Source organism: Nomia melanderi, chromosome 14, assembly GCF_051020985.1.
Source record: "Nomia melanderi isolate GNS246 chromosome 14, iyNomMela1, whole genome shotgun sequence".
In the NCBI taxonomy this organism is placed as follows: domain Eukaryota; kingdom Metazoa; phylum Arthropoda; class Insecta; order Hymenoptera; family Halictidae; genus Nomia; species Nomia melanderi.
The window spans coordinates 6,103,353-6,129,630 of record NC_135012.1 but is presented as its reverse complement, the minus strand read 5'-3'; the positions used below and the strand labels follow the sequence as shown (position 1 = coordinate 6,129,630).

The following is a 26,278-nucleotide window of genomic DNA, read 5'->3' as shown; positions in this document are numbered from 1 at the left end:
GTATGAATGAAACTTTCACCGTCATGACTGTTATGTTTTCCTGATTAAAATGACACCAAACGCGATAGAATTATATAATTTCTATAATAAGCGATTGAAGTTTCGGATATAGAAAAGGACTGCGAATAAGAAAGAAATAAACGTTGAAATCGTCGAGTTGGAATAATTGGATCATGTTACATTCTTTAATCGGCCGTCGAGCGCTATGGTGTATTAAAAGGAACCTGGTAAGGATATGGGGATGATGATGTTGCAATTATTCAATGTTCACTGTATTGTTTTCAGTTGAAGGATTTGAGTTTAAAGGATCCTAGAAAGAGAGTGCGCCGATTCTTTAACGATTGAGGATATCTAGAAGTACCGTTTGTAATTTCTATTGTTGTCATTTAATTAATCGTGATCGATCAACGATTAAACAATTGGCGAAAGACTGGGACGCTGGATCCCAAGACAATGGCGCAATGTAAATTTCCAGCTTACGCTTTTAATCCCTTTAACCGCGTCTCCCCTAAAACTTAATCCGCTATTAGTTTTTGCAGTGACAGCCCTAATTCCTGCCCGGTGGTTATAGTGATTATAATGCAACTTCTAACTAGGATTAAGTTGGCGGCTGGTCGTTAAATTATTATCCGAGGCGTGCCGCGAAGGACGGTCGAAAAGTGAACGGTCCCCGCGCGAGAGAACGAGAATTCGAATATTCTTTGTTCCACGGTTTTAATTTCGATATCGAAACAAACGTACACGATTTATTGGACTCGCTATCGAGGCATAAAAGAGAGGGACAATTCGAAAATAATGGAATTTTCGAGCCGGAAAGTATTGTCCCAATGGAAACGATTTATTCCTCGGGAGAACGAAAGTCAAGCAGGAATTCTTCGGACAAAACCGCGAATAATCGTCCATGCGTTAATTAGAAGATTATTATTATGCATTCGCCCGGCACGCGCAAATTACAATCACGACCCTGAAGCATAATGTGCAGTGATTCTGGCCGTTGCGGCTAGCTTTACGTTTATACGATCAGCGACCCGCGAATATTCCAATATATTATCGAATATTAACATCCAATATTAACACGAACTCCGAAGATCGTTAAAAAATTCCCGCTTAATTATTTCCCTGTAACCTCAGCGGGGAGATATTAAATATATCAGTTTCACCGATGCGTAATTCGCTATTTTTTCCATTGATTGCCAATATGAGATTAATTCGAAGCATCTGTTTCGTGTTTTGCTACAAAGTAGCATTCAGTATTCCGTTTGTACAAATACAAACAAATTTTCTTCACCTATTCATTTTCATATAAGGAATCATCTTTTTTCCTTTACACTGTTATCAAATATAACCGCATAGATAAATTCCGCACAAATTTACACGTTCGTTTCAATGTAGAGACGGAAGAAGTCAAAAGTCGATCGATCGAACGATCAAATATTTTCTCGAGGATAAAACGTGGGAGAGTCGAGCGCGAAGAATTACCCCTAAACTCGTATTATCGGCGCAAACCCGCGGAATGGTCGTTTCACCGGGACGCGATTATTCGGCGGTACGAGTGACGAGCAGAAGTAGCCCGAAAGCCGGCAGCGCAAACAGATGGGGGCCCCTCCATTAACGCAATTACGAACGGTTCCGATGTACCTACGGATCGTCCACGTTATGACGGGGCATTGGAATCCATTAATACAGCTTCGGTTGCGCCCAGGTTCATTATCGTGCATTAATTAGCGACACCGTATATCACCTACGCTCTCGCAATGCTATCGGGCCGGGCTTGCTATTTCGTGGCTAACCGCGTGTACGTGATGCTGCGAGCGCGGTGTGCGCCGCTGGGCTGCCGGTGGTGGTTGTCCGTTGATCCGATCGAACGACAGCGAATTGCTTTCGCCGGAAACGCGCGCGATTTCTGTGCCCCGCTCCTTCGACAACGAATTTATGCGCGCCCGAATTTATGCGTTATCCCATCTGGACAGCGCGACCGATCAAACGATTCCTCGTTTTCGTCGCGAACGCGCCGCTGATGGATGTACAGTAGTGTCTCGATAATAGACGCGTTTTTGCCCGGATAGTAGACGCATTTTTCATCGTATAACACGCGACGACAATATCGAATGCCAGCGATCTGCGAGCGATCAAACGATTCTCCGTTTTCGTCGTCAGCGCGTCGCTGATGGATTCATAGTAGTGCCTCGATAATAGACACAGTTATTCCCATCGTTTCGTCGTTGTATAAGACGCAAAAACCGCGTCAAATGATAATAATCTTGCTTTTGCTCCACGAAAACTTATAGTTTTACACTTTCGCTGATCGTAGCATACGTCGACTATCGAGGCACTTCTGTACACGCGTTCTTCCGTGTACGGCAGCGTGGCAGGCGAAAGAATTTACGAGAAGAATTACTTCGACCTAGAAACCTGACCCGACGCGCGTTGTAAAATGCGCAGAACTGTAATGGTCGCTCGGCTAGAACGGTAATACCGTTCTCCAGATGTCTGTCGCGGTCCGTCTGTTTCTACTTACGACGGGGCGAGTTCGGAATGGCTTCGCGATAAACCACTCGTTCCGCCGGCGTGCAATTAACGTGGACGAGCCGTGGGATAGAAATTGAAATTAATTGGGAACCATTTTGCGGAGTGGCGGTAGCGTTAATTACTCTGGGGGTGGCGATTCTTCGCTTCGAACGTACAATTGGGGTTTTCTTCCTGAATGATACAAATCAAAGAGTTTAATCGTTTACACGACAAAAGGTACACAGTTCTCCGATTTTCTGGTATCTCAAGATTCTACTTAAAACATTTAACTTTCTTCGTTAACCCTTTGTAGACTTACATTTCTAGAATGAAGAGTCTCCTCAAAAAATATGTAGGATCTTGTTCGGTTGAGAACTGCGCGAAGATTCTTCGAATTGTCTTGCACTTTAAACGCGTCGAAGCGGTGAATGGCGGAGCTGCACAGGTCCGCTGAAAGTTTCTCTACGCGCGAACACCATGAATCAACGTACCGTCGAGTGAATGAGTCGAGGGTTCGCCGCTGCGATATGTCGACGGTAACGCGTTATTGCGAGGACATGGAAGGCAGATGAGTCGGAGGAGGAAGAAAGAAAGGGAGACAGAGAGAGAGAGAGAGAGAGAAAGAGAGAGAGAGAGTGAGTGAGTGAGTGAGCAGTCTCTCGAGCACGTTCTCGCCCAGAGCGTAGCTCGTCGCAAAAGGAACGCCTAAGAAACGTACAAGCGGAGATAAAGTGGGCGGCGTTCGGGACGTTTGAGACTGTTTTAAAAGTGCCCGGCATGCGGAAGGCTGCGTAGCTACCCCCCAGGAAGGCGCGGCGGCGGGGGACAAGGCGAGAGAGTCGGCGAGAGATGGTCTCTCTCGGCGAGACATTCCCGGGATGCGGTATTCCTTTGAGGCGAGGCCACGCGTTGACGTTCGCCGGCTCGTCGTCCCTTTTGCGGCGAATTGTGCGTCTCGCCTGCCACACGAGAATCGCAATCGTCCCGGCTACCTTTTGTACTCGCGTGTCGCGTGCACCAGTTGCGTCCGCTTGACCCCCGTCCCGTTCCCCCGTGTACTTTGTTGCGAGCCTCGCATTGCGATAAAAAGGTCAGCCCGGAGACGTGCTCGTCGCTCCTGTCTTCACCGGAGGGTGTAGTCGATTTTGGGAATGGCTAATGTCGTCCCTCTCACCTCTACGAAATCCTTCGATCTGTCGACGTCTCGAACGAATCAGCAAAGACTGTCTAAGATGAACGAGGCTGAACAGAGTTATCTCTTAATATCAATATTCAAGCCTACCGGCTGAAGAGCTTCTCTAGATGAAGCCCGAGAATAATAGAAGCAACTAGTTCCTCGTTCTCCAAACGAAGATGTCATCCTCTGCTTCAAGCTTTCTAGGGTATCCCCTATTACCCGGGCACCGCAAGATCCAGCGCCCAAAACTCGCGACGAATCTCAAGGCAAGGACAATTCGCTCACATCGACTCGGTATCCTTGGATGATCCCCGGCGGTCGGTCCATCGATCGATAAAAGAAATACTCGGACGGGAACGGTGGCACCAAAGTTATCCGCAATATCCCGGGTGTGCTCCAGGTACCGTGTCGGAGCCAGAGGGTATTCGTCGGCGGATGCTCCGGGTCCCGCGGGAGTCTGAGCCCGCGTCAGAGCTGGCCGGGCGGAGGGCGGGGGATAGGATCCCTCGGGAATCAGCTCTCGACTTCCCTTGTAGCAGCCACCCAGCAGCAGCAGCAGCAGCAGCAGTCACCGCAGCAGAGCAGCCCTTCCCAATGGCTGCTCTCTCGCTCGCTGGCTGGCTCTCTGCTGTCTGGCTGCCTGTCACGAGTCCAAGACGTACGGCGGCGGCTGCAACCGGGGAGCAGAGATAGCAGTCGGTCCGGATAACCCGCAGGGCGCTCCTTTATTCACGGCGTATCGATTAATGACTCGAAACCCTGCCTGCCAGCCAGCCAAGCTTCTAACCGCGCTCCGCCAGCCTGCGGGATCGACGTCTCCGAGTCTCCCGCGACCCGCCGCGATCCCCCCGAGATATCGTTAGCGAGATTATCGTAACCGGTAATCGGGACTAGTAGCCGTTCCCTCTTCCTTCGAGGCATCGTAACGAGTTGACCCTAGCAGGACACAAGCTCACGGGCTTCAACCATCCGCTCGCTAGCTGGAAAGTGTCTCTCGGCTCGCTTTCATTTGTCCTTTAGCTACCTGGTCACTTCGTTTCGCTCGTGGTTGCTCGTTTTATGGACACTACTCACGAAAGATACAATCGATTGAACTATACACTTCAAAGATCCCCCACATTCTTCAAGTAAGAAACCGTTGCGTATAGAGAAGGAGAAAAGATTCGACGCGTTCCACGTTTCGAAACGCCGCGCCGCGGGATCCAGCGAGATCCTCACGGCGGAGGGTTTAGCCCCAATATGCAGTTATCGTCCTGGCGCATATAGATTGGCTTATAATAATACGTCTCTTCTGTATTAACTTAGAAACGTGTTTCGCAGTGTTCTTTCCCGCAGCGGGCTAGCCTAGATTCTAGAAAATACGAACTTTCCGAAGCATGCATTCCCCGTAACGATATCGCTCGAAGTCTTCCCTGTTCCGTAAACCGACGCGACGATTTCGAATTAAAACGGAGAGAAGGAATCATCTTTCCTTGAAATTCCATTCTCTTCTTGTTCCCCGGAGCCAGCTGGAGCAGCATTTTCCAGCGAGCAGTTCTCCGGCCGATGGTGGCTCGGTTTTACAGTCCACCTACGTCACGCGCCGTTACGAATGTATCTGGAAGCGTTATCGAAAGTACAACGTACGGGGTTAAGCCGCAATATGCAGTTATCCCCGGGACGAGGGTGCACGTGGGTCATAATAATACATCCGTTTAACGTTGCCCGGGACTGGAGGCGGGCCCCGAGATTGCTCGAGCTGTATTTTCGAGAGCTTACACCGGCGTCTTTGTCCCGGTCGTCGGGCGGGCTGGAACGGTTCCGCGCGCGCCTACGCCAGACAGGACCCGTATTACGTTGCCTTCTTACGCTCATATCGTACATAAACACAGGTGCACGGCCGCATAAAGCTACCGCCCACCCCACGGGCCAGGCCCGCGCCGAGATGATAGCCAATCCCCTTACCTTTACGATTATTGTCCGACCGGGCTATTCCCGGCCTCACCGCCGAATTGTTTACAGTATTTACGATAGATCGAGTCCCAACGCGCCGCGGGACGCATACGAACCGAGCGATCGCTCGCCAGAATTCCGCGATGCTGCGACGTTAGCCCTATTGAGATTGGATCTTGCCTTTCGATTCGGTTGTAGGTATTAACGCGTTGATTGTCACCGCGATCACCGGTGATTGGCATTTCCGAATTGCCTCGAGGTAATTAAATTATGTAAGACGATTGATATTGGAGACAAATGTTTGGCAACTCGAGCAATCGGATGATAGAGTAATGGTACAATTGAACATTTGCACTTGGGGGATTGATAGTCAGTTGATTCGACGTAGCAACATTAGAGAGTTTGATATTTAATAGTAGTAACTTTATAGTTTAACCTTTTGCACTCCGAGTCATTTTTTATATGACGTCTCAGCAACTCCGAGTCGTTTCTTTGGGCTAGCAGCTACTCCGAGAGTATTTACAGTGGTGCGAGATGGCGCAATTATGTAACAAATATAACAATAGGAGAAACCATTTATAGAAAATAAAATTGTTTCTAGACGCCGCCGCGCTGAGTCGCCGTAACGGCTATAACGAAGTGCAAAGGATTAATTTATGTTGGACTTATTCTTTAAGTTCATTCTAAGAAGTGTCTAGGTTTGATTGGAAAACAATGAACGTTTCTAGTGAGAAACTTCCAAGTGCGAAGGATTAGTCCTTCAGTGTTCCGAAAGGGAGTCCAAAACTCCTTGAAGAAGTTTCTGGGATACGGTGTTTAGGGTATAGAAGGGACTATGCTCCGTCAGGTTGACGAAAGAATTTCTTGGAGGGCGCGAGAGACAGCCGTCCGGATAGGGGAGGGAAATTCTGCGGCAATTAGCGGGACAAGGTAGAACCACGACGGAAAACTGCTCGCCGGCAGGAGTTCTCGATGATGGATGAACCATTAACCGTTGATATCTTTGGCGGCGGGGCGCGCTCGTCGCTCGACAGAAGCCCTGACAGCTGACAGGGCGGAGGGTGCGAAGGTTCAATCGAAGGGCGGTTGCCAGCGGTGCCTTGGCTGATGTCTTCTGGAATATTTAAGACCGGCTTCCATTCCCTCGCTCCTACGATGCGCTCGTTGTTTCTCGTCAGCGGGCTAATGCTCCCGCCGTCTATGGGAGGACGGTTTCAGCTGGCTCTCCCCGAGGCTTTCCAATAAAGTCGATGGTCGTAGGAATTTTCTGGGAGAGCTTCATCAAACTTTCGCGATTATCAACCCCGTGATGCTGATTTGTCTTATCTGCGAAGACTCTTTCGCGCTTTAACATCTTGGGGATTGGCTGCTGTCTCGGTAGTTATCTCTATTGTCAGTGATCTCTGCTTAAACTTCGATATCTTGATAATTGGCTAGTGTCACGGTAGTTACTTCTACTAATTTCTAAGCTTCATATCCTAGAGATCAACTACAGTTTCAGTAGCCACTTTTAGTCGTTTCTATGGTTCAATATCTGAGAGCCTGGCTGGTGCCTCGGTAATCATCTCTAGTGTCAATAACCTCCACTTAAACTTCGACATATTGATGATTAGCTAGTGTCTTAGTAGTTACTTCTAGTCACTTCTAAGTTTCAGTATCTTTGAGACTAGTGTCTCAGTAATCATCTCTAGCGTCAGTAGTCTGTACTTATCCTTCAACATCTTGATGATTGGATAGTGTCTCAGTACTTACCCCTACTAATTCCTAAACTTCAGTATCTTAAAAACTACCTAATGTCTCAGTAATCATCTCTAGTGTCAATAGTCTCCACTTAAAATCGCCCCAGTCACAAACGAGAACGCCATATTCCATGCAGCCAATTACCATTAATCACCTTTCATTTTCCCGAACCTGCATTCTTCGATTCCGTTTCGACGGACATTGAAAATCGACCGATCACGTATCACGCAGAAGTTACCCGTTAAAGGGGTCGATTGGAACGCGTATATCGGGTCGTGGCGCTCGACCCGGATCGCGCGGCGCGAGCTACCACCCCGGTGAAGGACCGGGGCCGTTCGTTGTTGTATATCATCAAACGCGAAACGACGAGCCGTGTTTTCGGAATGAAATATACCCGCGGAGCGCACTGACGTGGCTGCCGTATACCAGAGCCATCCGTTTGTCACGCGGGACCACAAAATTAAACTTAAAAAATTACACCCCTGTCCACGTGGCCAACAGGTCGTTTGTTATTTTCCATTCACCCGCCTCCCGACCGTCGCCGTTCCTCTTCGCCGCTCTTCGTCCCTTCCGAATCGTCGCCTCTCTCCCTCTCCCACCCTTCCGCCGCAGTACCAGGCAACGAACTTGCCACTCCGGCCGATTGCCAGCGTTTCCGAAGGTGTCGAATGCGGATTTTTTTTGTGAAACCCGACCGCCCTCAGCTTTTACCTAAACGAGATCGTTCGTCAACCCCTGGCGACTGATTAACCCATTCGCGCGCTGGCCGCACGATCTAACCGGCTCTAACCGGCTCGCACCGTTTCACTAGTTTTTGACGCTGTAGCGCGATCAAACGCGATCCTTCACCGCTGATAGAATCAACCGGCCGGTTCTACGGGAATAAATAAAGAACGTAGAATTGAATCGATCGATTCGAAGCAATGCTCTTTGCAAAGAGCTTTCTTTTCGTGCCCGATCATAACGCACAGTTTCTACTTACAATTGAGTCCCTCAGACGCCAATGCGGTTGAGTCGATTTCTTTATATTTTCTGATTTTTCTAAATTTTAATGGAACGAATAATATTCTCTTTAGTTATTAAGGGATTTACTCGTTTCTTCGTTCTTCCTAAGCCAGAAAGCTGTTTTTATAGCTTCTGAATGTGTTAATCATTTCAGAAGCTAACACATTAATTTTCGCAATTTTTCTTTTCTAGACTTAACCGCATTGTCTGAGCGACTTAATTAGTATAGAAAGTTACGATTGAATCCTAAGAATTTTCATTCTACATACTATAAACAGCAAATGACAAGTGAAACTTGGAATTTTGAACGTGCCGCTGAAACGTTTGAAGAAGCCAGAACCCTAAATTCCAGCTTTCGTTAAGAATTAATAAAGATTTTTGATATAAAGTTTATAATTAGGAATGCAGGATTCAATTTTCAGCGTCAGTGATAAACTGTAAGGTCACTTAACTCCGCAGACCTCGCGGCGCACGTCTTACCTGTACGTTTTAATCGCGTTACTCGAAATCCATATTCATGTCGGCCACGTGGAGCGGGCTTGCGGGCAGCGCCTTGTTTTTGCCTGTTTTTCCGCGCAAATACAGATTTCATTCTTGCCCGGTGATATGCAAATGAGCTGAAATTAATGGTCGGCTGTCTCTCTCTCCGCAGGAGACGAGGAGTGGGAGGACGGGAACGAGCAGAATGTCCTGGAGGTAACCGAGCAGGATAATGGGACAACGGGAATTAAGCGTGAGTGTTACTAAATACTTTCCGCCGTTATCAAATGTTTGCGTAAATCTGCTCGGCCGGGAAACGGCGGCTGGCTTGTTCTCTTTTCGTTCTTGTTTCACCGCGCGCTCCCTGGAAAGTTCACCGGTCTCGACGCGAATAATTTTTACGTTGCAGAGGACGACGAAGAGGAGGAGGAAGAGGAGGAGCTGCAGCGGGCGTTCAGTCGTCATTCCGAGGGTGAGTCGAACGATTAAAAAGTAATTAATTGCCTCGCGTGCTCCGGCTTTTCGTCGCCGACGAATTAGCCGTTACTGATCTTTGACGAGGATGTTCATATCGCGACATTGTGTTGACGAATCGGTAGCTGTTTTCACATTTTTTCGTTTATTTCTTTAAACACGCGAGAAAAACATGTTTGCTTCGACTCAAAGTTAGTCTCTATATTCATAGAATTTTTATTTCTTTAGGAACGACGTGTATATTGTCCCTTCGTGTCGTTGTTCTTCATCAATTATCATTTTTTCTTTTGCTACTTTTCATTAACGAATCATCACTTTTTCCTTTGCTGCTTCTTGGAAATTATAACTTCCTTTCGCTACTCTCCATCGATCACTTCTCAACAAATAAACAACAAGTTAGCTTCTACAATTAGTTCACATTTATAGAGTTCTACATTCTTCAGCAACGACGTCTATATTGTCTTTCCCTTTCGCTGTTTTCCGTCACTTTCTCCTTTGCCACTTTCCATTAACGAATCACCACTTTCCCCTCTGCTACTCCTTACAAATCATCACTCTCCCTTTCACTACTGTCTATCAATCACCTACTTGAAATCAAAAATCTCCCCAAGAAGTATCAAAAAGCTCGAAGCCAGCGGCACGAGCAGTGCGGCAAGCGAAATCCGAAGGAATCGGATAGAAGCTGGGAACTAGGCGTCATCCCTGAAGGGTTAATTCAATACGGTCCCCAAAGAAGCTGCAACAATTACCGATCGACGGCGAACGCTATCGAATCACGGACATTAAGCATCCACCGCAAAAAAGCGATAGAAAAACCGACCTGGGATCCCCGGGATGGTTACGTGCTCAGCATGCGCCCTCCCCGGCGAGCCAGTTAAAAGACCAACAACACGCACTCCGGTCGCATTCAGCACCCCGTTCAGAGATCCACGCTCGCGGATCTCCTTCGCGTTGCACTCGAATGCTCGGGCAACAATGAAGTATTGCTGCCAGGCAACCGTCGTTATGCACGCAACAATGGGCCAAGAATCGAGGGGTGGAGCAGGGGAGGGTGGCGCCGCGTGCAGCCGGCGCATTCTGGTGCATTACTTTTATCAATTCTCGCGGGACGTTGCCTTGCACTATCCGCGACGCAACAATGCGTTCAGACGCGTCGTCATTGTTCGTAGCCGCTCAAGAAGCGCACAGACCCACCTTAGACTCTATGAATATGGGATTCCTTCGTCCCGAAGGGTCCTTCCGGTGTTTCCGCGCGTTCCTTTTCCAGCAATGGCAAACCCAGCCCGGATGACTACGCTCGTTTTCCGAGCGATGACTGGATTTCCGCGAGAGAGAATGAATTCCTCGCACGGACGATCCGCAGATCGGTCTCCCTCGATGTGTACTAGATCCGAGACAATAGTAGGTGTCACTCTTTCCAGTCTTGTTTCGGTTTTTCGTTCTTATACGACGTTGGCACGTGGATCGGGAGTTTCGTGTTTGTAACGCGAAGATTCTGTTACTCGAAGTTTCATCGATTTCGAGTTGGAATAGAAGTTACCCGTGATGATTTCGTTCTTATGCAGTTGAGGGGAGTTTGAACGTACACAATAGAGTGCACGCGATGCGAATGGACATAGAAAATATAAGAACACCGCTGGGTTTCTAATTGTATTTGTAGAGATTTCAAATAATCAAGAAATTCATTGTTGTATCTATCCCTCATGAATCAAATTCAAACACGATTTTACAAAACTCGCGGCTCGACTTTTTTCTGCTGTCTTCCTCTGCGTTTTCGTTATTTCGCGATACTCGTCCATTTCGGTTCGTCGATTTTCAGTCACTGTTTTTAGAGCTCATCTCTCGGTACTGTGGCTGTTAATCGACTAGCGGGTTAAATCGACACTATACATATATTTCACCCTTTGCGGACGAATGTCGACATTTCGGTGAGATGAACCGTTCATATTTGAAAACTAAGTCACAGGCAATTGATTTAATTACTCGGACAGCAAGAGATTATCATGTAGTTCCTGTTATTGCTATTATTTAAGCAATTAATGTATAATTTAGTTTCATCCGTTGAAGGTTTTGTACATTTCAAAGAACCTTCGTCCGCAAAGGGTCAACAACTTCAATTTCCGTGCGATCGAAGTAGTACAGTAATGATTATTAGAAAAGTTATGTGTAAAGCCGCACTTCACCATCCGTCGGTCGCATTGTATTTCACGGGTTGGCTGTTTCCGGTCGGAAGGAATCGCTCCACGCGTCTTGCATAGCGTATGGGGCGGAGAAGAAGTGGCGGGCCGTGGCAATTCCTTTCGGAATGGTAATAGGGGCTCAGGTGGCAAAGGTGATCCGACCCCGCTTATTATGTCGATATATCGCGAGCAAAGTACACGCGGGGAACAATAGTGTCTTAACGATACGGAGGCGGATAGTTTTCCCGATCGTGCGTCATAAAATATCCATTACTCCTCCCCTATCATTCTCTTTTTGTTCCTCTGGTTATATTCCCTTCTCTTTTTTTTTCATTTCCAAACCACCGACAGTTTTTTTCATCGTTCGCTGGGAAACGCTCCGTTCCACGAAAACAAAAATCGAAGGGATTCGCGGCCGAGATACATCACGCCGGTTCTCACCGCTGAGCGTTTCATACACCGATAAACTGGACCGCGGATTTCATGCTCCCGTGACGTTTACGAGTGTAACGAATGCGATGGAATGTAGACACCGTATAGAACGTTTAATAAATGTTACGTTTCATTTGAAATTAGACGAGAAATATGATAGACATTATAGTATAAGAACAGGATCCTTCGCACTCGAAAGTTTTGCATTGGTAATAGTCAATTCGCGATGAGATATAGGCGACATTCTTTGAAATCAGCTAGTGAGAAAACGTAATTAAGAAACAAAGATTAATAGTATGTAAAGCTTAATATTATAAAACTTTGTAATTTCTGTGTATCAAATCAAGGGATGAGAGCTACGTTTCGAGTACAAAGGGCTAGCATTGTTAACTTGTTATTCGAGCTATCAACGCCGGCGGAATAATAGTCAGAATTCGTCCAGCAGGACGGCCTGGAATCCCTAAAAATTGTACAGGACAATGAATCGGATATTAACCGAAAAAATTGTCCGCGTTCGAGCCGCGTAAGCACGCAGTGAATCACGATTAAACGAGTTACATCGGTTCCCGGGGTCGGAATAAACGCCCGGAGCGTGGACATTTTTCGCGAGCGGCTTTATGTATCCCGGAGCATAATATCCTTTGGAAATCGACCGTCCCCGAGAGGGTGCGTCCTTTGCGGGCAGCCGTGCAGTTGCATAATTATGTTGCTGCGTTGCGTTTCAACGGGTGCTTTCTCGGTTGATTGCGGAAGGAGTTTTGATCTCGTCGATAATTGTTTTCACATTTAGCAGCTTAAGTGCCGATGATTGTGTCGTTATACTTTCGAACGTCTGTTGCAACTGAAATTCTTAGTTATAGCAGAATTATAGCAGTGAAATCGATAGTGCGAAACAAGTGAGCAACGTGTCAACACCTGGATTGTGAATTAATTGAATTGACTGATTAGTATTTGCTTAGATGAAAATTTGATAGATGAATAGGTAGATACATAGATGGTTATATAGATGGCTACATAGATACATAGATACATAGATACATAGATACATAGATACATATACACATAGACACATAGCCACATAGATTCATAGATACATAGGCACATAGGCACATAGATATATAGATTCATAAACACAGATACCTAACCACATAAATTCACAGACGCATAGACACCTACACGGCCAATTCGATAGACAATAGAAACTACATCCCAATAATTCCAAAGAAACCAAAAACCAAATGAAACAATCGCTATCCAAACCTACCCGTTAGTTCCAGCTTTAATTAAAATTTTCCCCCGGTTCTCCGCAGTATTTGTTAGGTGACCAACGGGAACCCGATTCGCGAAAGATTCGTTCCTCCTTCGCGAGGCGGGTCGCGCTTCCTCGCTCTTCCTCCCCGAGGAGGAAGCGAGGATCCGACTTTTATCCGCTCCACCCTGCGCTGGCCGATTATTATTTCAGGTTACCTTTCGCCAAGTGTACTTGCGCGCGCTTTATACTCGAAGGTAAAACCGGCTTGGAGGAGCTCGGAACGAGGTTGTATCCCCGAGGAGGCCACCGACTCCCGCGGGAGATGCCTCGATGCCTCTTTCTCCCTCCTTCTTCTTCTCCCTCTCTCTTTCTCTCTCCCCCTTTCTCTATCTCCCTCTTTCTTCCTCCTCGTCTCTCCTCCCTTCTCCCTCGGCCTCTCTTTACCTGCTCGCCTGAAAACATCGAGGCTCCTTCGTTTCTTTAATACATGCCCTCCGCCAACGCCGCTCATTACCTCGGAATAAAATGACGGAACGTTAGCGGCTCAGGATTTCCCAGGGACGTTTGTTCACCCTTTTACAACTCGACGACGTTTCCACGAACGTCTGGGAACGTTCGAATTCTCTGCCGAGTTATCTCGTCGCTGGCTTTACCATGAGAATGCTTCTGACACAAGGAATACAGGACGTTTCGAAAATCCTGATGCAACTGGAACGTCGCTTGTAGAATTACATTCACTGCCACGTTGTCCCGTTTTTTTTTCGGGGAGCTTCTTGTCGCTTATCGAGTTCCGGGGTGATGTATACTTTTAGGGACGGCACCGGGGATATGGAAGAGACCGGACGTAAAAAAGATAGCTTTTCGTTTTTTCGTGGAACAGGAAACTTTCCTTTTGTTGGTCGGACTTGTGCAGATCGATGGTAGTTTTCATAAAGCTGAACGGCAGGGAGGGAAGCAAGTTTTGATGTATCTGCAGAAGTACGGAGGTGTTTTTCCAAAAATTTCCTATTCATTTGCAATGCGTATCCTCTTCAGCTGTTGGAGTTACGGAGCTTTTCCAGGCTTACAACCAATCTCCTGAAACAATCTCCTATTAATGCTAATACCATCTCCTTGCATCTGAAAGTATAAAGTTATCAAATTTTGTCTCCCTTCTCTCTCGCTACTACCTACATCCCGAATATTTCCAGTTTTCGTTCGCACAGAACATATCGATCGTACTTGCCGCACGGTGCCTTTCATCTGTCCAAATTGCATTACACGAATATACTTCCGCGGGAACCTTGTAAAAAGCATCTCCCTCCAAACATCCTCGCGAATCTTCGCTTGCCGGCTGCTACGGTCCAAATATCAGCGAAACATCCTCATTATCCTGGGATTTTATATATACATACATCTTTTCCTCATAAATTATTGCCCGCTACGCAGTCACAAATCACGCAACGATACGTCTTGTCGTTAACACCGTTAATCCCAGGGCGTACAGTCCTCTTTGCGACAAACTTCCCCTAACAAACTTTACTACCAATAACTCGCGCGCAAACAAACAAATTTCTCCTACATTGTAACCGGGTGTATATTTCGAAGACAAAAACATCGAGAGTAGCAAAATAATTATTCACTTCTATCTGCATATACTAAGTAACATTGACTTCCATTAAACTCTTCCAAAAGTCTTCATCACGAGTCTCACCGTTATACAGTGCGTTAGTTCGACTGTGATCGACGAGTCGGCTATGGTCAATAAGTACACTAAATTAACCAATAATTAATCCAGGCAAAATTGTATCCAATCGGCTGTGCTGAATCCACTATACTTCCCTTAAACTTCAGTTCAGACTACTGTTAGCTTTAACAAATTCTATTTCCCGTTCCTCTCGCTTCACTCGCCCCATCTCGTGACCCAACAATCCTATTGTCTTCCTTTTCCTACGGTGAACATGAAAAAAGCCTAATTATCCAAGGAGTATCGACGCGATCAGATCCTGTGAGAGGCTCGCGCAGACACGTAGCTGGTTAACGCCTCGCACCTCCAGTCGTAGGGCGTCCTAAGGGGTCGTGGCGCGCTTTGCTGGCTTTTTCCAGCGGAAAAGAGTTGTTGTCGCGGCGAGTCAACCCCGCTGGGTCCCGATTATTCGTGGCAACGCGCCCCGTCCTCTCCGACGGGTTGATCCCCGGCGCCCATCCGTTTCTGTCCCCTTTTCCGTCAGACCGAACGCAGCCAATTAGGAATTAGCGGGGCGCGTGCGTTATCGAGCAACAAAAGCGACCGCGGGGGTGAGGGTGCAGCAGCGGCGGTGGCGGCGGCGGCACCAGTACCAGCAGCCTCCCGTGTCGCCTCGTTTTCAGACAGGTGAATGGGGAAACTGTTGCTTGGAAACGATACATATCCGTATCGAAGAAAAGCCTGAAACTCGGCTCTCCGCGCGCGTCGCGATCGTGTCGCGTCCTCGAACAATCTAATTGTACCCTTTGTCTCGGGGACAGACGCACCGAGCGATTGTGCGACTCGATTCCGAGCCAGCCCGGGTGGTTTGCTCCGGTTTCCGGGTTCCGAGTCGCAGACGGTCTTTCTTTCTTACCCTCGCCCCGGGTAATCGCGCAAAGCGACGTTTATTGTTGCTTCTTTGCGGCCCGACGAGTCGCGATTCAGATTCGAAAGCGTTCTTCTTCCTTGCTGATGTTCCTTTTTTGGGAGTCTCCTCGCGTCGACAGCTTGAGCATCGCGGCGTGCGATCGGTTGACACGTCCACGGTCATCGATGAGGTTTCCGAGTTTCTAAGGTATTAAATTTGCGACGAGCTGGGAAAGCTGGAGGAAAGAGGATAGAAAGCGTTTATTAACCCTTTCGTTTATGATATCGTGTCAGTTGCGACGAAAATTTCGAAGTGAATTTGAGAAATCTACGTGTTATTTATAGTTTTTAAATATAAATTAGATATTAGTTTTCTATCATTGATTTTTCATCTTCCAAGTAAACGTGGACATAGGATAAGCATATAAATTGCGACTTTTAATAATAAATTGTTAACGATAAAGTAGTCGCATCGATCAGAGAAATCAATTGTAGGGAGTCAACACTTTGAATGCTATGGAGGTCACCGGTGACCCCAAACAAATCGAATTACTATAGTCCACTCGATTAAACGACGGATATTTGAAAACAGTTCTAGATTATAAATAATGCTACCTAATACGATCACGTTCAATTAGACGAACGTGCGATAATAATAACGAAATTCAACCAAATGGTTTAATATTACATTTTCTCCATTTCGTGCACTTCGCTCGATGAAATCGTGCGGCATTCAACGTGTTAAAAGTAAGATCGATGGAAATTTAAAGCAGCTTTAAATCTGAGACGTACCAAATGAATTCTGGATATGGCAGTTCTGCACGTGTTAACGCAGTCAACGTGTTAAGGGAGGTTCCGCGAAGTATCCGAAAAGTCGCCGATCTCCTGACGGATTGAAATCTCTGGCATTAAGAAAATGGGGGATCTCGGCTCCCGGGAGAGGCTCGCGGGGTCCTTCGACTCGATGCCGGCCGACGAAAAGGGGCAGGATGCCGGGAGATTATGCGAGAGCTACGCTCGAGGGAAACCGTGTCTCCTCTGTCTGTTAAATAATATTGATAGGCGCCGGTAGTCTGGAAACTCGAGTCTTTCGGTGCGTTGATACTGTATACCTCGATACCTTGCTTACTAAACATTTCTAATAAATAAAGGAACGGTAAACTGAATCCTTTGCACCCGAGAAACAACTCAAAGTCGATTGAACGTGTCAGAGTTACAAACTTAGACATAAATTTTTACACAACGCGACTATATCTGAAGTATCTTAACCCTACTGACTCTCAGTCACTTATGAGAATAAAAGGAACGATTAAAATGTTACTGTTTTTGTTTGTAGGGCGCAATTTTTAAAAGCCCAAAAAACTTTCGGAAATGCAATATGAAATAATCAAAAAAATTTAAGTAAAAAGTAGAAATGTGACTCAAAGTCACATCGTGGTCCGATTAGGGTTAATATCTAATTCCGATTTCAAAACAAATGAATGTGACGGACGTAAAATATCTAAACCCCTTCAGTATTCCAGAAATCAGTCAAAATAACCCATTCCTAATGTCTTCTTTCCGCAATTATTAAGGAAACAGATGTTTCTCTGAGGCATTATCAAAGAAATCGATTCATCAATACGTGAACTGAATTGTAAGTCTACTAAAACCTCGATAGATGCACTCTCGTTTCTACATAGGAATTCGAAAAGCTCGATTGAACTCGGTAAATTCAGTGTTAAACAACCCCCACCCCTCCCAAACGAAGAATCCCCGACCCACCCAACGCCGACCACCGAAACAACCCAATTCCCGCAGACCCATCCAGTACCAGTTAGCCAGGGAACAGGTCACTACCGCGTTTCACCTTGAATCTTCCGATCAGTAGTATCGACCGAGCATGGTCAGCCGGTGGTCGCGCACAGAGCTCGCGATGCCAAAGATTCCCTATTAATAACGTTGCCTGGGAAATTTGACGGAAAGAACTGGATGGAAGGGACGAAGGGGGGTGCCGGGAAGAGGAGAAAAGTCGTGGAAATAGCGAGGGGGAGGATGGAGCGAAGCTTTTCCCGTGGGAAGGTAGAAAGTCCTGTAGCTGGTAGAACCGCGACGTAGGATCCAAGAGGAAGAGGACGCGGAGGTGAAGAGGGCGCCGAGGGATGAGCAGGACGAGGAGGTGGAGGAGGTCTGGGAGGTGGGGAACACGCGAGGGGAGTTGGGCGAGGGTATATTATGGGGAATGCCAGTGGAATCCCGAGGGACCGCGAGAGCAGCCCAGTGCGCATGCGTCGAGCTGATTAGTTCTCCCTCTTCCCTTCTCCTCCCGGCTCTCTCGCGTTCCCGAGTGCTGGCAGCGCCAGAGGAGAGCACGGACTCCCGTGGGATCTGGCCCCGCTGCCTCTTCGCACTTTCCACCCTCTTCCGCCCCTCTTTCACTCTTCCGTCGTTCTCGCTCTCCACCGTTAGCCTAGCCCCGTCCTCCTCGCACGGTACACCTTCGCCGTCTTTCCGTTTCTCTCGATTTCGTTTCGCCTGTATCTCTCTTCCTCGCTCCTTCTTTCGCCCTCTTTTTCTGCCAGCCTCTCTCTATTCCTCATTCGATTTTTCTCCTTCGCGGCTTCCTCGTGCTCGTCCCAGCTCGTCGCGGTTTCCTCCTTTATACGTTCCCACGTATCCCGGTGCGTTGAAACCGCTAATGAAGCCTGTCGGAGGACTCCAGCCCGTTCCAGACGCGCTCCTCGCCTCGTTTCGTCGAGTGTAACCTGTGGAAGAGCCAGGTTTTTTCTGGGTTGCCGGATGTGATTCGGCGCGGATGCGTTTTCGGGTCGGCGTTCTCCTGTCGGAGTTGTCGTCGGCTGATCGCGGCGTTACTGGAGGTTGTCTTTCGACGTTGGAGGGTCGGGGAAGTGTATACACAATTCACGTTCGTTTTCTATCCTCTAACTAGGTGATCCTTCGATGCTAAATACTGTTCTCTAAAGTCTTTCGTTCTACTGATACGCGACGAACGTACAATACTTCATGCTCCATATTACATAATTGAATCATACAATTCACTCTCCACACAATCCTTTTCAGTACCACCTATTCAAAACATCCAGACTCTTACAAGCCAACGAAAGAACCTAGAATCTCAACCAAATCGAATTACTATAATTCATTCGATTAAACGATGATTATATGAAAGCTTCTCTATATTACAAGCAATACCGCTTAATGGCATTCGACAAGGTAAACCTGCAATAATAATAACACAATTCAATTACACAACTTGATGTTACATTAGTTTCATTTTGTATACTTTTCTCGGCAAGATCGTACGGCAGTCAACGTGTTAAACGCAAAGACCACTCGGTTCATCACGTAGCGCCGACCTCGCGAAGCAAAGAAGCGTCTTTCAGAATCGAATGATCCGTCGCGCGTATGAAACACTCGAGGTTTCCAACGGTATCCCAGTACTCCCGTCAAACGCGAGTCGCAAAGATCCCGCGTTAATACGATGCACCCGCCCGCCCCTCCGGTCCATTATCTATCAGCGCGGGGGCCCCGCGAGAGAACATTTCGAGGCACGGAATCGCGGTTGTTCTCGAATGGCTCTTGATCAAGAGCAAGGAAAACGGCTTTAGGTACAATGCCACTTTCTTGGTGCGACTGTACTCGCCGATATAAGGCTGTCCCAGGTGACGAGCTGCCTCGGGCCGTGCCACGGCACTACGTATCCCTTGGGACCGACTCTAGGCATCTCTCTCTCTCTTTCTTGCTCGCTTCGCCTCCGATCCTCCTTGCACTCCTGATCCTCTCGTTCCCAGCACTTGCACGAGGGATCTGTGGGCGAGCACGGACGTAACCGGCACACTCGCGCGTCGATACGAGAGAGAGAGAGAGAGAGAGAGAGAGAGGAGATTCACCTGTGCCGCTTCGGAACGCTTCGAATCGCTGTCAGCCGTGTGTGCGCATCGCTGAAAGAAATTGGAATCTTCTTTAATGACGGAGTCACTTTTTTCCCACGAATCCGTGTTACCATCGAGAGACACGGCCGGGGAATGTTCAGCGTCGATGATCGAAGTGCGCTTCCCAGATGATCATTCGTTGGGGAGATCGGGATATGGATTATTCGCGTTGTTGCTTGGAGCTGGTAGCGCTCGATTCATCGTCAGTTTGAAATTGTTCCTGGTTTCTTTGGAATTTTCAGCTGTTTAGCTGGCGGATCGAGGGCGTTAAGTGGCGGGCTGCGTTTTTCGTGATTGTTTCAGGAGATGGTCTGTTACGACAGGTTGCAAAGCGAAATATGCGTGATATAATGCATTTGGAGCAGCGAAACAATGTTTTCTAGGTATAAGTAACGAATGATCCCAGATTCGAGAGGATCTAGCTGTAATGGATAAATTATTTCCGAATCTTGTAGTCAACACTAAACCATCGGCACTCTTTCTTTCGTAACCAGTCAAATAATTCGCTATGAAATGTAGGTGAACAAGTTAGATGATCAATTGTTTTACAGAAGCAGAAACAAAGGGGAAGACAAAATTTGGAAAACTGTTTCAATAGGACAATATAGGAATTGATATACAGTTAACACTGTCACGGCGGGCACCGATGACAGAAGCTTTCAAATTACAAGAAAATAATTATTTGGAAGATAATTGATTTCGAATACAAATTTTCCGTAACTTAAATACCTAGATAATAGGGTAATATAAGACTTTTCATATAAAAAATTAATAATTCTTGCTTTGTATCTTTATAGAAAGGATAAGTGATACATAAAACAGGATTTTTAAAACCGGTCGTTTGACCTGTTCACGGTACGCCTAGTGTTAATCGTGTAATAGTTTCTATATCGACACTAATAAACACATCACAAATACGCAAATTAACGTACCAGTCAACGTGGGGCCGTTTTAACCTCTTGCCATATGATTTCTTTTTCAACTCTGTTCGATACGACTACTTTGCCATTAGTAATTTATTGGGAAAAGAGAAAAATTGTACGCACATTCTATGTCTGTGATTGCTCTTAAGTATAATAATCGATTACAGAAGAATAATATTTACTTTGAATTCGACTAAATCTAGTAACATTTGTGTTTGTTAAGTGATGTTGAAAATCTTCATCACGAGTTTGACACGTTGTTACAAGGTAAGGGGTTAATACATTGTTACATATTATTATAATAATATTTATTCCTTCGTAATAAAGACGAATGATATTGAAAATAATTATTAATGATTCGGTATTACAGTATTTCTATTTCGCTATTATCTAGTTGCTTATGTTACTAAATATTTTTATTCGACATCAATTTTCTCATTGTAATTGTTTTCGAACACTTTGGAAGCTCCGGTCATTAGTGACCACCGTGGCAGTCAACGTGTTAAGGTGTCACAGAACATCGTCCGACCTTGGTTATCGTGTTCTACTGCAGCCGAGTCCCAGCGCGAGGCGCGTATCTGTTTGATTTAACGCGCGTTTGCGAGCAGCCCACATGTAGATCGAGCCCACGAGGTACTGCGATTCTGTGCTCGTAAAAATTTCACGGGTGTGAAACCGTTCGTTTTGTTTGATCGCGACGCGGGCAGAACGTGTACGTGGTCCCGCAGCTGCGTGAAATCGCGCTCGCGACACAGGCCGCAGGATTACGTCTATGGACGTTTGCGACTGAGGGACACGTAAACGGCACACAGTATCTGCGATCTAGCAGACAGGCGGAATTGTGTCTGGTAGATACGTAGAATGCCACCGTAAATTGGCACGCGAACGTCTGCGAGGATCCACGGCCGTAGAATCGCCTGGAATTACCATAGCGTAATTAATGTACGAACGTACGACGGTATTTATAAGTTTGCACGGACGCGACTCCTCGAGTTTCCGCGGAACACGGCGTGTTTGCAAACTCGTCGCTTCTTCGCGTGAGTTCTGGCATCAACAGGATTGGGAAATGATCTTCGGGTTGAATGTTGCGCGAATTTTATAGCGTGAAATACACCTGACCCTCGATTCACGCGAAAATCCGTTCCACGTGGGTTCGTTTTACGAAAATCGCGTGAATAGAGTCCGTCCGTACAAGGGAAAACGAAATGTTGAAGAGGAAAGCTGGCGCAAGTTTTAGAAATACATATTTATTTCACATAGCTCGACAAAAGAAATAATAATGACATTTTAGATCGCGTAAATTAAGATTGCGCGTAAAAACTACCGCGTAAAAAAGAGGCTCGCGTGAAAAGCCCGCGTAAATCGAGGGTCAGGTGTACGTGGATCGGAATGGTGTACACGTTGATTACCTAAGAATATAGTTACGTTCATTAACACGTTGACTGCCACGGTGGTCACCGATAGTTCCAAATTGCTTGAAAACAATTACAATAAGAATATTGATATTGAACCGAAATATTTAGTAACACCAGAAGCTAGATAATAGTGTAGTATGAGTACCGTAATACCAAAAAATGAATAATTATTTCTAATACTACTTTCCTCTGTCATAAAGGGATAAATCTTACTGTAACAAAACGCTCGAAATTCTCGTGGCAGTCAACGTGTTAGTAATGAAACAAGGAACTATATATTAACAACGTGCAACTAAAATACAACACAACTCGCTGCCACGGAGGCCAACTCTACAACTTATTGCCACGAAGACCAACACACGACTTTCTCGACACAACGACTGTTTCGAACATTCGTACTCAAAAATGATGATTTCCCGCATAATCATCGTTTACAAACTTTCTCTTTGCTCATATACCTATATACCTGTCAGTTGTTCTATATTAACGCTTCACTACTGTTAACACGTTAAGCGTCGCGAAAATCTTAAGCATTTTCCCGTAGAGTTTTCCTTTAGCAAAGAAAAGCAGGAACAATTATTAATTATTTGCATTACACTATTCTCAACTTAGTTACGTTATTAAACATTTTCATTTCACATCGGTTATTTTTTATGTTGCGATTGTTTTCTAGTCATTCAGAAGCTTCAGTCATCAGTGACTGACATGACGCTTAACGTGTTAACTTGCAAAATGTTCACTGTACTTTCCACTGTAACTGTACCTAAGTTCTGTCTGTTCTTTCATCTTCATCTTCGTCTTTCTTCATTTCTCTTCCCATTTCTATCTTTTCCAGCGAATTCAGTCCTCTTCCGCCTCCTCCTAATGTCTTCTCCATTGATTCCCATCTTCTAATTGTTTCGCATTCCTCCAAGACATTTCTTCTTCCACCGCAAATTCTACATCTTTTCTCTTCTATCTTCCTCCAATGAAGGTTCCCCTCAACCTATGATCTAATTACATTCTATCAAGGAATCGTCGAGTAGTTATGTACACAGCGTACAACAGTTGCACGCGTTCGAAATCGTCCAATTCTCGTTCCGCAGGAATGCTTCTATCTATGTAATTCGAGTGATTCGCGCGGGGGCGTGTCGATTCGCCCGTCGCGCGCGAAATCAAAGGAAAATTCTATTTCTTCCTCGGCTAATTGTTCCCGTTTTGTAATCACGGTTTAGCAGACACCTCGCGGATAAAGTTTCCGCCCGTATTGTTCATAAACATCTGGCGCGTTCGGAGGTTCCCGCAATAAACGCGGGCTGCGGGAGCGCACGCGAGACCGAACGGGTCTCGCGTAAATACGCGTGTTCGCGTGTAAAATATGCGTGCGTTGCAGCGGAAACATCCAGCGAACGTATACACGGGGCGCATTGTAAATCAAGCCGGGCGCGTACGCTCGGCCAGGTTTCGCGCGGCCGCGGAAAAATGCTTGGCGCAAAAATTGCATGGTTTTTTAATCTCCGTGGCCCGACGTAATTATTTTCTTCATCGTCAGAGCGCCCGCGCGCACTTGCCCGCTGCTCGCTCGCTCGCTCGCACGCCTCCCGCAGCTGATTCCGCGCTCGTAATTACACCCTTCCGCGGAGAACCCGATAACACACCGCCTTTCCGTGAGGACCCGCCGCGAGGCTGACTCGCGCACCTTGTAACTTTTTTCATTTCGCGCCGATCCAGTTTTTCCGAACGCTGAAACACGTCTAACCGATGCGCACTAAATGGCTCGTTTCGTGGATCCCGTTGACTTGTCTGATCGAGGACTGCTGTTTTGCTTCACTCAGGAAATTGCCTTTCAATTATACTGATTTAGATTATAGTTTGTACATTAACCCGTTGTATTATTCATTTTTTAACTATGATCGACACATTTACATTATCGTTAATAATCTATTAGAAGATTAAATATTGATGATTATTCTATGTCTATGTTTACTGTAAAGGTTAATAATTGATATTGGAAACTCATTACTTAATTTAAATTCGGAAAAGATAAATAACGCTTAGTTTCAGCAAATTCAGTTTTAAATTTTCGTCACGAGTCTCACATGATATTATAGGTCAAAAGGTTAATATCGTATTTGATGATAGATTATCGGTTGTTTTGAATGTGTAGTTTATTTTAGTACTCGAATGTTAGTGGGTTTATGGTAGATCTTGACTCGCAGTCGAAAGATTTTTAGTAGGAATGTTCAATATTTTCTAATCAGATTTAGATGAAATCTCACAATGACATACAAACTTGAAACTCACCTTTCTCGAAAACGGAGGACTATTCTCAAAAAAGTCATGAGAATTTTTCATTTGTAGATATCTACTATAACATACATAGAGTTTCATTTGAAAACAGATTTTTATGTCTGGTCCTCTCCTTGTAAGCTTGATATTATATATAAGATTTTATAATTTTACTATATAGAATCAAGTGCTGATCCTTCGAGTGAAAAAGGGTTCACTGTGCGAGTTGCAACGAGAAAGAAGCGATGGGACATCGCGAGGTTTAGCGATTTTAAGGAATTCCTCCGCGGGAAACGATAATCGAAGACTGAACTGCGGGTCGGTGGGGTTAATATGTTAATCCAATTAGGAAACAAAACCACGGATGGCCGTTTCACACGAAAATTAATTAGACGTTGATGTCGAATGGGCTAGAAATCGGTCGGGCCATCGTACCGGCGCGGTCGTTAGTGACATATTTCATTCGATATAATCATAGACTGTTCGGAGCACTAATAACACCGGGTTTCCCCGTTTAATTGTCGCGCCTTAAGTAATTCGAATTTAATGTCCATCAGGTCGAGCGTTGCCCGATCGAACTGCGATGGCATATTATAGATTATCGTTGAGCGATCGGGGATTCCCCGGTACACCGTCGGGGTGCGTTTAATTAAGTCGCGTTCAATGGTAACCGCGAGATATCCAGCTGATCTTCGAAATTCGATGGTTACCGCGGATTTTCCTGGAAAATCTGCAGGATAGGTTTAATATTTATCGGTCCGTTGGCCAGGGAATTCCTATGGCAAATATTTTTTCCATCGATTAGATGTGGCAGGGAAAAGCAGGGAGAAAATATCAGCAAAGGAACGACCAGGTATACAAGTACCCATTTTTCCAATTTTCTTGAAAATTTGTTGTATTTCGTGGGAATTAAACGGAATCTTTTTTACCTTCATTCTTTTAATCATTTATCGATGTTTACTTTGAAAGTAAGAAATAACTCTAAAGTTTGATCAAATAGGAAGACTCGCTGACACAAGAATTACATCGAAACTCGATACTTGACGAAGAGAAGATCACGAAAACGAGGAATCGCGTCAGCCAGTTCCAAATCCGATTTTAATCGTTGCTTACCCTCCGTGAACACGTCATCGTGTATTTTCGTGTTCCTCATTGTGCTCCGTTCGATCGAGTGCCCGGATCAATGACACTCGCGTCCTTTCCACGGCTGATGCGATTTTAATTAACGTCGCCGGCGGCGACATTTTTATAATAATTGAAAAGGATCCTCGTGCCTTTTAGGGGTAGTTACGATTTTTTGAAGGGCGGCAGCGTTCGTACGGTAGCATTCGATTCGAGTTGCGGCTGGGGAAGGTAATGGCTGCCTTTTCAGATGCTTCCGAACGAGGTTGCTCACAGGCTCGTCGAAAGCGTAGGTAATAGAATCCTCGGTGATTTCTTCTTGTACGTAAGTCGGTCGAAGGTTAAGCCTCGAAGTTGCTTAACCCTTGCGCCAGATATTCCACCAACCAGTTCCACACAATTTATCATGTTCTGGAAGTTTCAACGAAACTCCTTCATATCTCCATTTCGTATAGCACTTGCTCAACTTATATATCGAAAATCAACCACTCGTACAAAAATATCGTGACATTAAACTTCAACTCTAGGTTTACGGATATTTCTTGTATAGTTTATTCTACTGCTTCTAGAAAAATTCATATTCCTCCATTCTGATTTTGGAAGTTAGATATTTAAGAATAGATAACTAAGATACATACTGCTGTTATTACATCAAGTAAAGTCAACGTGAACATTTGCCAAACAGTGTTTATAAAATTCAATACGCGTCGAATTAACGTAACCCCAGTATTAAACAAACCAAATAACTCCTTAGTCACGAACACACGCGTTAAAATCAAGTCTCCGCAAAGTAATCACAGAAATGACTAAACACGATCCTCTAAATAGTTTCCCAACGTTCAACATCAACTCTAGAGCTCATT

The 26,278-nt window shown here is 45.7% G+C and overlaps 1 protein-coding gene across 1 annotated transcript in view; it reads left to right on the top strand.

Moving 5' to 3' along the window:
* L (zinc finger protein Lobe) overlaps positions 1-26,278 on the top strand; it is a 113,792-nt gene that overhangs the window by 4,739 nt on the left and 82,775 nt on the right. Inside the window, exons 2-3 of the mRNA XM_031973758.2 lie at positions 9,015-9,095; positions 9,252-9,314. Coding sequence (XP_031829618.1) covers positions 9,015-9,095; positions 9,252-9,314 — 144 coding nt within the window. The remainder of the gene's footprint in view (positions 1-9,014; positions 9,096-9,251; positions 9,315-26,278) is intronic.